Source organism: Chenopodium album, chromosome 2 (genome assembly GCF_948465745.1).
Source record: "Chenopodium album chromosome 2, dcCheAlbu1.1, whole genome shotgun sequence".
NCBI classification, from domain to species: domain Eukaryota; kingdom Viridiplantae; phylum Streptophyta; class Magnoliopsida; order Caryophyllales; family Amaranthaceae; genus Chenopodium; species Chenopodium album.
In genome coordinates, this window is record NC_137835.1 from 74,368,665 (window position 1) to 74,381,054 (window position 12,390).

General features: G+C 34.1%; 1 protein-coding gene across 2 annotated transcripts; it reads left to right on the top strand.

Moving 5' to 3' along the window:
- Positions 1-403: 403 nt before the first annotated feature.
- Positions 404-10,560, top strand: LOC145600692 (uncharacterized). Of its 2 annotated transcripts, XM_081656579.1 has the most exons (10): positions 404-709; positions 3,965-4,129; positions 4,909-5,290; positions 5,411-5,685; positions 5,859-5,927; positions 6,667-6,723; positions 8,600-8,652; positions 8,781-8,856; positions 9,001-9,890; positions 9,930-10,560. In XM_081656579.1, the coding sequence occupies exons 1-10, from the start codon at positions 666-668 to the stop codon at positions 9,977-9,979; spliced, it is 2,061 nt and encodes a 686-aa protein (XP_081512705.1). In that variant the 5' UTR covers positions 404-665; the 3' UTR covers positions 9,980-10,560. The 2 variants fall into 2 exon arrangements, with proteins under 2 accessions (XP_081512705.1, XP_081512702.1); XM_081656576.1 differs by having other exon boundaries at positions 9,001-10,560.
- Positions 10,561-12,390: the final 1,830 nt, after the last annotated feature.

Below are 12,390 nucleotides of genomic sequence, written 5' to 3' on the forward strand. Positions count from 1 at the left end.
AAATATTAATTTTTAAATGAAACAGCTAGTCAACAGTTACTTTACCAAACACTCATACCTAAATTATCTATCTTCATAGCTAACAACTGATAGCTACATTCACAGCGAATAGACGTTATATATAGCGAATCCAATAAATTTCACAAGATTATGGCCGTGATGGGGATCACCGTATAACCATACGTATTTATCCTAAAATTAGATTAAAAAGTTGCGAATTTCGAGTGGTTGTTAAGAAGAAGACACGCAACATTATTTAGGAGCAACACATTCCCACGTGTCTTGCCGACCCACGAATAAAATGACAAAACGACACGCCAAAATTAAAATTAAAATTTTACTCGTTTTTATACTATACTTATATACTATAGTACAATACTCCTCATTTTACTTATTTAAAATTTTTACCTCAAAAAATCCGTGTTTCAGTTATGTACGCATAGAATCGGCGCTGTTGTTGTTATCTTTCTCAATTTCGTCGCCCCTTTTTTTACCCACTTCTCGTCGCTTTTCTCTCTCCTCTTTTAGATTCCTTCTGCTACCAAGATTCTCTTGATTCTTCGTTATTCCTTTTGGAATTTCTCAATTCGATTCCTTCATTTTTCAACTGGGATTTTTGTTTTTACTTTTGTTTTGATTTTCAGCGTTTTTCTCCTTTCTTGTCGATGATGCAGCGAATCGTGGATAACGCCATTGCAATTACTAAGGAGTAAGTCGAATTTTGATTTCTGATATTTTTGATGTTTGATTTTAAGCAATTTTTTTTTTTTTTTTTGGTGTGATTTTTTTTTGGATTGAATTGGATTTTTCGAGCGTGATTTCATCTGGGTATGTTGCGGATGTTGAGGGAATTTCATGATGGTTTTATATTCGTAATTTTTTCAGTTATTTGTGCATTGTTTTATTTATTTTTTTGCTGTAATTACGGAGTTATTTAACGAATTTTGGCTTTGAATTAATGAGTGATTTGTAGGTTTTTTTTTTTTTTTTTTTTTTTTTTTTTTTTTTTTTCTAATTTTATGTTAACTGTAATGAAGTTGATTGCTATCATCTTAATATGATGTTGAGCTAGAAATATTGCCATAAGAAATGCGAAGTATGATTTTGTGGAGCGATTAGTGTTATGAAATGATTGATCATGAAGTTTCTGGAACACAGCCGAGCTGTAGAGCTTGTTGTAAAGTAATAGTTTAGTGGCATTGTTGCTGTTGAAGATGTTAATTGAGTGGTACGGAGTAGTTGAACATGTTTATTGAGTGGTATGTGGGTAGTTGAAGGTGTTTATCGAATGGTACGGGGTAGTTGAAGGTGTTTATCACATGTTACAGGGGTAATTGAGGATGTTTATGTAGTTGCGTAGGTGCTGTCAAAATTGATATCCATCCCTATGTTGTTATCCATGGTTATAAAAAGCCTCTATAACTATATATGTTTTTAATATTTGATGATTTGAGGTTGCCAAGACGTGCCATGAACTTTATAGGAAGACCTCCTTAAATGAGTTCTTAAGGACAGTGGTTTCGTAGTGGTGGTGAATGTATTGTTTGCTGTTGTAGGAAGATGTACTTGATTGTTCGATGTTGGAAGTACATGATTCATTTTGTTTGTGGTGCACTGGTACCAACTGATTTAGTTTTTTTTTGGGATTGATGAGGATTTATGATTAGGATGAGTGTTGTGGGTCTCTTTTGAAGTTACCAAACAATGCTACCTTATAATCTTTCCAATAAAGTTTCTTTACACGTCCACTATTTTGTAGTCCATTTGTGTTTCAAATTGCTTATTGCTGTGATATTGAGTACTCTAATCTGAGTGACGTCGGGGGCATTTGGTTTACCTGGTTATTAAGTAGGGTAGCCCAATGACAATAATAGGGGTAGGGTCATGCTTAAAGGGTTTTTAATGGACACAACCGATAATGGATAGCGACCTTATTAGATAGGGTCAATATATGGCTAAAATGTTTTTCCAATTTAAGAGGAAAAAAAAAAAATTATGTAAAAATAAATACATAGATAAATTTGTATTCATATAAACTTAATAATGGCTTTGTCCAATATTTTATTTGATTGATATTTGTTGGCCTGCCCATTATCAACCCGCTATTGACCTGTGTTCAGCATTGGCTCGACCCGCTATTGTCCTAATGAAATTTGACCCTCTTTAACCCGACCTGCAATCGACCCGATCCCCGACCCAACTAATAACCAAGTCTATTTACGAGCTGATATAGGTTTGGAATTAGGAATTAAACCATAATGCTATCAGTTTAGAACTTGATACTAAATAACCATGTGTTTGGTAAATATTTAAGATTGTTTTTTTCTTCCTTGTATTATGATACCTAAAGGTTTGGTATGAGCAAAAGCCACCTTCCCCTTGGTTTCTCAACCCCATATTCTTGAGGGTTATGGGTATTAAATTTATAAATCTCTCAATAGTTTTAGCCATTCTAAACCTATACTTTATACCAAAATTACATGAACCAAACACCACCTTGGTGTTTTCACCAGATACTTTAAGGGGTCTTTGGTTCACTTCAAAGTGATTTAATTTACAAATTTTTAATATCAATTCTTGAATCTTCTTGGATCCCAAAATCTGATTTGTTGGCTAAATGAACCAACACAAAGACTTCCTAGGATGTCACTCATCCTAGTACTACTCTCAATCATTTTGGACTATCAATGGCCTACCGTAACCCTTCTCCTTTATACAAGCTTGGGATTGGTTTTCCCGCTGGCTGAGTTAGTTAGTGAACCGAAGAAAATATTAATAATTACCTCCGCCTTAAATTATAAGCTGTTGTAGTAGCGTAAAGAACCGCAGAATGAGTATTTCTTGCATTTTTAGGCCTAGTTCTCTTCACTTTTAACTCAATATTTAGTAAAAGTCAGTTTGAATCAGTGAAAGTTAATTCCTAATAGTGAAAAACTGAAAAAAAATAAATTAGAATAAGCTCTAATTTGTAACATTTGGTAACATCAACAATACAATTTTTCAGATTACCACTAACTCAATGTGAACCATACACACACACCAATAAGAAAACGGAAAAATATAGAATTTGAAGCCAATTCACTTGAAGTCCACAAAACTTTAACTCTATCTTTACGAATATACTGTTGCAAATTGCAATCATCTTCTTCTTCTTTCTTTCTTTTCCTTTTTTATTTTTTATTTATATATATATATATATATATATATATATATATATATATATATATATATATATATTAAAAAAAAAAAAAGATTTTTCGGAGTAAGGACTATACTACTCGAACCATCCTCTTCTTCTTCTTTACCAGATTATGAACTATAGCTAAATTGTATACAGGCTGCTTGAGACTTTGAGTTGCAATTGCTGATTTGGGAAATTAGTCTGGGGTCGGCCGTTGGAGAAAGTTAGGTATAACCGCTAAGGAAGCTAGACCACACCCTTTAATTGTCTATGGAAACAGGAAATTCAGTTATCTAAATAAGTGAATTCGAGGTCGGCCATTGGTGATGGTTAGGTAAATGTACCATTGCATATCGAAATAACTGAATTCAACACTAATAGGTACAAGCTTGGAAATTTAGTTAATATTTGATGATGCTATAATTCTAGTATAGGGGACTCAAGAGTTTGCATGATGCAAGTTTTACTCCCCTAGTTGGGTCATACCCTCTATGATAAAAAATTAAGCTTAGGAAGAAGGCTAAAGCTTATCCTCATTAAACCAATTTCTACATTCATTGTGTTGGAGCTTCTTTCACTTTAGTATCTTTGGTTTTGCTTCCATATTGTTTTTTAAATGTACACACATTTATTCAAAAGAGTGTGTTTGGTGATTGCTAAAGTCCAATTTACTCATATGAGGATGGGATTAGGGTGCACATAGATGCATATGATGTTCAAGATGATGATCGTTTTCTTCTATATATGCTAGCATATTTATAATTTATTTTAACATTTCTGCAGGTCAGTGAAGACAGTTACCTATGAGTCCTTGAACAATATAGTTAAACTGATAAATAGCATCTCAGCAATTCTGCTAGCCATTTTGCCTGGGAAGGCCTCTATTCTGGAAGGTCTTGAGATAAGACCTACTTTTCGTGGACCTCGACTTCCAAGGTGGATGGGAAGGTAGTATTTACTTGATCAATAACCTGTAACAATTGCACTTTCTGTTTGATTGTTCGCTTGTTCTATTCATTGTACTCCCTCAGACTTATGCTTCTTTTATCACTATTGGTTGTTTCTTGGCACTTTCTTCAAAGGATTATAGCAAAAAGGCATTAACTGTGATTGTTGCAATAATTTGAAATTATTTGCCTTTTGCTCTTAATCAACCTCTGATAGTATTAGTATCTACTAGGAGTGTTTTATGCAGTAATGCTATAGTTTGGTTGTAGGGTAACAAAGGGGAAAAAGTAAGGATCATAAAGATTGAGAGATATGTGGTTATATATTCTTAGGGATCTATCTTCATTTAACAGATATGCTACTCTTGTAAATACAAAGCACTTGTTAAATGTGTTTGGAGCTTCTGAACTATGTTTGCCTATTGTCTGTGAGATTGATACAGGATTGCATACCTTTTCGTTTTGTTTCAGTTCTCTCTCTCTCTCTCTCTCTCTCTCTCTCTCTCTCTCTCTCTATGTGGATTTTCCTTTTTTTTTTAAAAAAAAAAATAAAAATAAATAATATTATGAATCAGATTTATTCGTAAATTATATGCTTGAAGTGCAAACTGCATAAATTTGAGTGTCGTAACTAAAATCTAGTTGAATTTCCTAAATATGGAAATGCCTCTCTTGTAGTAAAGAGGAGTAGAGGGCTATGAAAAATAGATATTAAGCAACATGTTGTGACTTTTTGTTTCTACTATGTTATTAACTTTTGACTTTTCTTTGTAATGGCAGTGGTGTTTCTTCCTTCAACCAGTTGATTCATGATCTGTCTGTGGATTCTGATACCTCAAGTGTGGAATACTCCTCTGGGGAAGAGGATGATGGATACGCATCACCTGCAACACCTAGATCTGAAAGCTCTCGAGCTTCATGGGCTAGCAATATGAGAGAGTATGATAATCATCAGACATTGATTGGTTATATGCTTTCGTGGATTTTATTTCCCTTCACACTTATGTTGGGGTTTCCGTTTTGGCTCTACCGTCTAATCTTAAGAGGGAATAGGTCCCAACATGCCGAGTGTCCTTCACCTATTCATTCTCCTAGAAAGCTGCCTAGTCTGAGGGATCATTTTGTTCATCGTGCTACGGACCGCAGAAGAGGAGTTATTGAGGTCTCCACTTTTTCTTTTATATAACTAGTATCTTTACATTCTTTAAGTTCTTGGTAAAGTAAAATTTGGCCAATGGTGGCTTTTAGCATTTTTATCATTTTGCTTTTTTGAAACTCTCAGGATCTTCATCTAGCTACTGAAATTGTTATAGAAGCTGTCTTTGATGCTGTCCACAAGACTGCGCATTTTCTTCTTTCTCCATCAGAGGCTTTTAGAATTATATCTGGATTGATTTTTCCTCAACGGAGTAGCAGTATTTATGTCCATGAGTCTGTTGAAGATGTCCCTACAGCTATACTTGGAGATCATGAACCGGCTCCTACTGAGAGGAAAACGACATTTCATCCACTTAATACAGATGCACGGACTTGTCAAGATGTCATCACAGAATTTGGGTAAGAATGACTGTTGTATGCTTCTGCTGACAGATTCAAGCTCTTGTCTTTGGTTTTCTTTTGTAAACTATGTTACATATTGGACGCACTCATGAAGCAATAGGCTTACCTGTTGAGTTTTTCTACCTTAATAATGTTAGTATTCAATATTTATGGTTCTATGCACATTGTAGGTATCCTTATGAAGCTATCCATGTGGTTACAGAAGATGGGTATATTCTTCTTCTGGAAAGAATTCCAAGGTACGGTGTCGTTCTTAGTTCCTAACTTTTTTTTTTCCTAATGTCTTTTATTCCCCTTTTCTTGGATAATTTAGGGCCAATTGACCAGATTGGTAAATAAAAAAGACCCTTAGTGACAAATTGGTAAAAAAACTTACTCCGGCGACAATTTGGTAAAAAAAATAACCCTAAGCGACAATTTGGTAAATAAAATAATCTCAGGCGACAATTAACCCAAAAAATACAAAAATTTCCGACAAAGTACTCACAAATGCTTAATTTAGTTCCTTTTTCATGTTTTTTTTTTTTTTATCAACCCTTTTAATGGAAATAACAATTTCAAGAAAAAAAATGTTGAAGTATCAATTTCACTTAAGTTTCATACCCCTTATTAACGAAATTCTTTTAAAAAGGGGTTAAAAAAATTGGTATTGGGATTTAGCAAAATAAAAAGGGGATGGCATAGTAATTCAAAATCTTAAATGGGAAAAATAAATTTAAAAACACAAAACACAAATTAAATTAAGATTTTTAAAGAGTTTGTCGACAAAAATAATATTTTTTGGGCTAAATGTCGCCGGAGTTTAATTTTTTTACCAAATTGTCGCATATAGTTAGCTTTTTTTACCAAATTGTCGCCGGAGTAAGTTTTTTTTACCAATTTGTCACTAAGGGTCTTTTTTATTTACCAATCTGGTCAATTGGCCGATAATTTAGTGGTATAATGTCACCATTCTCATGGTTGCAATGATTTTTCCAGACGCAATTCTAGGAAGGCGGTTTATTTACAGCATGGAGTACTTGATTCATCTATGGGGTGAGCTGTCCCTGCCCTTCTTGTTAATTTTGTATATTATACAGTAAATTATTGCAGTCTACAATTTAATGATGAAACTTTGTGCTTTGATCATTTCTTGGAATTTCTGAAAGTTAGTGGATGATTTTGGACATGGTGTTTTGGGGTTGATTTAACAGGAAAACAGAAATTGACTTGAATTGTTTCTATATTTTGGAAAATGGGACAAGTAAAGAAATATTTTACTATCTTAGCTACTTATGTGAAGATGTTTCTACGCACCCACCTGGTGCACCAATTGTTCCACACTCATCAATCTATGTCACTTTAGGTTTTTTTTCTTTCAATTGTTGAGATGTTTGTTTGAGATTTTGAAGCCCTTTGCTATGTTAAGTAGTAGGTGGTGATCCCTTGTATTTTTGGTTAGGAATTGAAAATTTGAAAGTCACAAATGGACCATTTTTGCCTTACTGTTTGTAGGGGAGGTATTTTAAGGGTTTGTTAAGTTAAGAAGAGCATGCAATATCTCCTTTGATTTGCCATTGTTTTTCCTCTTGTTTTTGTTCCCCCCCCCCCCCCCCCCCCCGACGTGGAACAATCAATCTTTACAAATCTGGATCTAACTTACTTTTTGGCTGATGGGCGTTTTTAATATCCAGTCTGTGTCGTGTCAAACAAAGTTAATTCTATTTTAGTTTTTTTTTCTTCTACTAGTGAAGCCTTCTGTCTCTTTGACCACATTTTAGGATCATATTTGATTAAGGATAGTGGATAAGGAAATTACTCTGAGAGCTGAGAGCACTGTGAAGCTGGCATTTGCAGTGAAATTTGTTTGTTGGAAAACAAGATTTTTGTATGCATCTCTTAAAAGCTTCAGCCCTTTCCACGTTCTATTAAAATAAATATGGTTCTATTTGCCTGTTGCTACTACACTGCTGGAATGCTGGTTCATTGCTGACTGAGAATATCTAGCATATAAGCAGTTATGATGAATTCTGTCGCTGTGCATGAATGTGGCATGTACATCTCGACAGTATTAAAACGGGGTTTTAATGATTGGTTTTTGTTTGTGTGAATGTGAGTGAGCAGATTTGGTGTAGGTGGCCAAATTCTGCAACTTCTGGTCTGTTTTGTAAAGTTCAGTTTACACATGTACTAATAATTATTCTCTAGTTCTCTACTCCCATGAGTCCCATCCCATATAAAGTGCCAAAATTCCATTTACTTTACTTCTGGCCCAATTAAGTTGTAAAATCACGCTTTGCTGATTTGTGACCTGCTAGAAATATGTATTGTATCTGTAATTTTATTTCCCATTTTTTTAGCTTCCATTTACCTACACATTTACTAGTGATTATTTTATACTCAATTAAAATGTGTCCCAATTAATTTCACAATATTTGGAAAGTGGAGTCCAACTTATAGTGACATATTTCCCCCTCAGTAAATTACATATGTCCATCGATTTGACCCCATCAAATCTCCCTTCGGACCTTCTTTACTCCATTACTTCTAGTGCCTTTAATTTGTGCCTTATTCATTTGTGGCACTTAAATTGGGATGGATAGAGTATAATTTTCTAGATTGCAAATGATAAATTGGCGTAATAATTTGTCATCAATTCATCATATTTGGACATCAGATAAGGTAAAGTTCAAAGAAAAAATGACTTACTTCAAACTGGAAACTCCGGTGTGCTTTAGATCACTTTTAAGTCCTTTTTTTTTTCTTTTTTTTCTCTTGACCAAGCCTAATTGAAAATGATATTTAAATGGTCATTGCCTTCACTAGCATACTGTTACATAGCTAATTTTAGTAGTTCGCATGATTTTGCAATAAAAATACCATCTTCAGTTCCTCTAGCTCCTCTTTTTAACCTTTTCTCTTTCTCATTTAGTTGGGTGTCCAATGGAGTGGTGGGCTCTCCCGCTTTTGCAGCTTTTGATCAAGGTATGCTAAGTGTGCCTTTTTTATTTATTATTATTTTTTTTAATTTTTATTCTTTTTCTTTTTCCTTTTCCCCTATGCTATGGTGTAACATTGCTGTTATACTTCTAATTAACATGTCTGTTTAACAGGGTATGACGTATTTCTTGGGAATTTCCGTGGTTTGGTCTCAAGAGAACATGTTGACAGGAACATTTCATCAAGACAGTGAGTTCTTTTATACTGCTGTAGTTAACCTTATTTCCATTGTTACATAGCAAGTTAGCAACTAAGACAAAACAAACATGTTACAGTATATTCTGCAGTCTGAGATGCAACGGTGATGAGACTAACTGTTTATTTATGAAATAGGTATTGGCGGTATTCTATCAATGAGCATGGCACTAAGGATATTCCTGCTATGCTAGAGAAAATTCATGAGGTGAAAACTTCTGAGTTGAAGTTGCAGTACCCTGACTTTGATGAAGAAAACAGTGATGAGGCACCATATAATCTGTGTGCAATCTGCCACAGCTTAGGAGGAGCTGGTATTCTTATGTATGTAATCACGCGTCGAATTGAACAGAAACCGCATAGGCTTTCAAGACTGATATTATTATCACCAGCTGGTTTCCATGATGATTCAAACCTTGCGTTTACTGTGGTTGAACATCTATTCCTCGTATTGGCCCCCATCTTAGTTAAGATCATTCCAGCTTTCTATATACCTACACGATTCTTCCGTATGCTGCTGAATAAATTAGCACGTGACTTCCATAATTACCCTGCTGTTGGTGGTTTGGTCCAAACTCTTATGAGTTATGTTGTAGGAGGAGACAGTTCCAACTGGATTGGGGTCCTAGGTTTACCGCACTACAACATGAATGACATGCCAGGAGTATCATTCTACGTTGCTCTTCATATGGCACAGATGAAGCGAACTGGCAAGTTTAGGATGTTTGATTATGGGAACCCAGATGCTAATTTCCAGGTTTATGGATCTCCAGAGCCAGTGGATTTGGGGGAATTCTTTGATCTTATTGACATTCCTGTTGATCTTGTTGCGGGTCGGAAGGATAAGGTCATTCGTTCATCAATGGTCAGAAAGTATTACACTTTGATGAAAGCAGCTGGAGTAGATGTATCATACAATGAATATGATTATGCCCATTTGGACTTCACGTTTTCTCACCGAGAGGAACTCTTGGCATATGTGATGTCCCGTCTACAGCTCGTTAAGTCTACTCCCAAGGAACGTCTAGGTTGTGTAGATGGAGGGTTGGAGGAAAAGCAACAACTAGGTTGTGTAGATGGAGGGTCAGAGGAAGATTTGCACGAGCATTCTGATTAATGAGGGTATCTTATTTATCCTTGTTATTGATGTGGTAACTGTTGTGAATGTCCTAAAGGTGTAGACTGGTGTACATATTACAGTTGCGTCTTTTGTCACATCATCTTTAGATTTAGAATCGGCTTCATGTTGACCATGGCTTCCCGTTATTTTATCTGAGGGAAGGCGAAACTTTAGAAGCATCTGTTTGAAGCAACATGTCAGCAGAAGGTAAACTTGTAATTAGTTCCTTGATGGATAAAGTAACATTCCTATACTGTACGCGGCTGCTGTTGAAATGTGGTAAGACTTCACGTAGTATGCTGAAACCGAGTCTCTTTTAGACTAAACCTATACTTGTTCTTCTTCTGTCCTCCCTACATTTACGTATGATGTATTTAGTTTTTGATTCACACATGTTCAAATGATTGTAAAACTCAGATTCCAATATACCCTGAATTGATGCATTTTGTACTCTGTAGAATTGTTTTTATAGCCTCATCATTATGCTTGATGATTTTGAATATTGTAAAGATTTTACAAGTCTTATATGTGCCAAAACTTCTACTAAGTAGTATTTGTTTACTAAATATTGTACCAAATATAGCCCTGAGGGCCTTGTTCATTTTATTTTATTTTATTTTTTAGAAACTTATTTTATATAAAATAAGCTCAAAATTTTTTCAAAGAAGTTTAGTTTGTGGACACAGAATAAGAATACGGAGTAAATGAATTTGCAAGTAAGCGTTCCATTCAGATTTTGGGCCTTCTTTGTTATACATACTCCTAGTAACGTGAAAACTAAATCCGAATATCCGAATAAGGGGCATGTAATCGCTTTGTGATGCAAATAGAGGAGATGGTGAATGGCGGACAAAGAAATGGGACCTTATATCACATGGGAGTGATTTTAATTTTGTATGTGAAAGACAGGGAGCATTATTAAGGGTGAATTTAATTTATATAATATATCATAAAAGTTGAGATGATGAGTAAATTGGTATTTTTAAGCCGAACCCAAGTTGGCAATGTATACATACTGATACTGCGCTGCATGCAGGCAGAGGCACTGCAGGTGAGGCCAACAATTTAGTAAGTAATAGCAGCTTTATTTGCTTGCTATTGCCTATTCCTCCATTTCTCCCATCCCCTTTTTCACTGTTATCATGCATTCAATCGTCCTCATCCCCTTCACTTTGATACTTTATTACTACATTTAATTTTAACCAACTTGGATAATATCAGGGGTGGATATAGCTATTAATGCAATTTTATCATATGTATTGATCAAGATTATTAATCAATAAAAATAGTTTGGCATAATGATGTAAGACTAGGATAAATAATGTGATCTAATAATATAACTAGTTTTTGGCCCGGACGATGCCTCGGATTAATAATATGTAATATGTATTGAAAATAAGCTTCATATACTATAATACTGTATTATTTAAAATATATTTTTTTCAATCACTATTGAACAGCAATACATATTTTGGGATACATATCCCATATATATATATATATATATATATATATATATATATATATATATATATATATATATATATATATATATATATATATATATATATATATATAGGTTTTAGATTATTTTATGTATGAGCAAATAAAAAAAATTAGATACGTGACATAGCCTACAAACATCTTTGATCACTATGTATATTATAAAAGTTTTAAGGGAGAGTTGGGGAGATACTTTAATTCCTCACAATTTGGGTGTTGAATGTATTTAGGGCCCATTCTCATACGTTGAAATTCAGTTCAGTTTAGTTCAGTTAATCTCCTAATTTCTTTTTCTTATAAAATATTCATTTCAGTTCAGTTCAGATCAGTTCAGCTTAGCTCAGTTTAGTTCAATTAAGTTCAATTCAGTTGAGTTCAGTCAATGAGAATAGACCCTTAGTTTTATGACTCTTATAGTCTTGTGCAGTACATTCCTATGCAATGCATTCCACTTCAATTATTCCAATTTTTGTTAAAAAAAACGAGTTTCATAACCTTGAAAGTATATAGGAAGACATGTTGGTGCTCTAAAACCTACAAGTTTTATTGCACATCTCCTATTGATTGATAAGGTTATATACAAGTATCACAAATTCATGTGGCTGGTCACACCATGTGACCAACCATTTCGTTAGTGTTACATGGGTAAATTCATCAGTATTACAAGGGTTACTCAATCAATGTTATAAGAGTTAATGTTGTCCTTTTACAAACGGCCACATAATATAACCAGTCGCACACAAGATACAATGTACACAAGTGCCATTTAAAAAATAATAGACTCTATACTAATTCGTAATTAAATTCTTTTATTTAAAATAATAAAAAAAAAACTCTCCGGATTTATTATCGTTACAAGAATGATTCATGTATATAATTAAAGCATGTCCTTTTCAATAGCACCA

Coding starts and splice junctions, on each gene's coding strand:
- LOC145600692 (XM_081656576.1), top strand. CDS start 666: ATGATGCAGCGAATCGTGGATAACGCCATTGCAATTACTAAGGA. Junction 710..3,964: donor GCCATTGCAATTACTAAGGA/GTAAGTCGAATT, acceptor ACATTTCTGCAG/GTCAGTGAAGACAGTTACCT. Junction 5,291..5,410: donor GCAGAAGAGGAGTTATTGAG/GTCTCCACTTTT, acceptor TGAAACTCTCAG/GATCTTCATCTAGCTACTGA.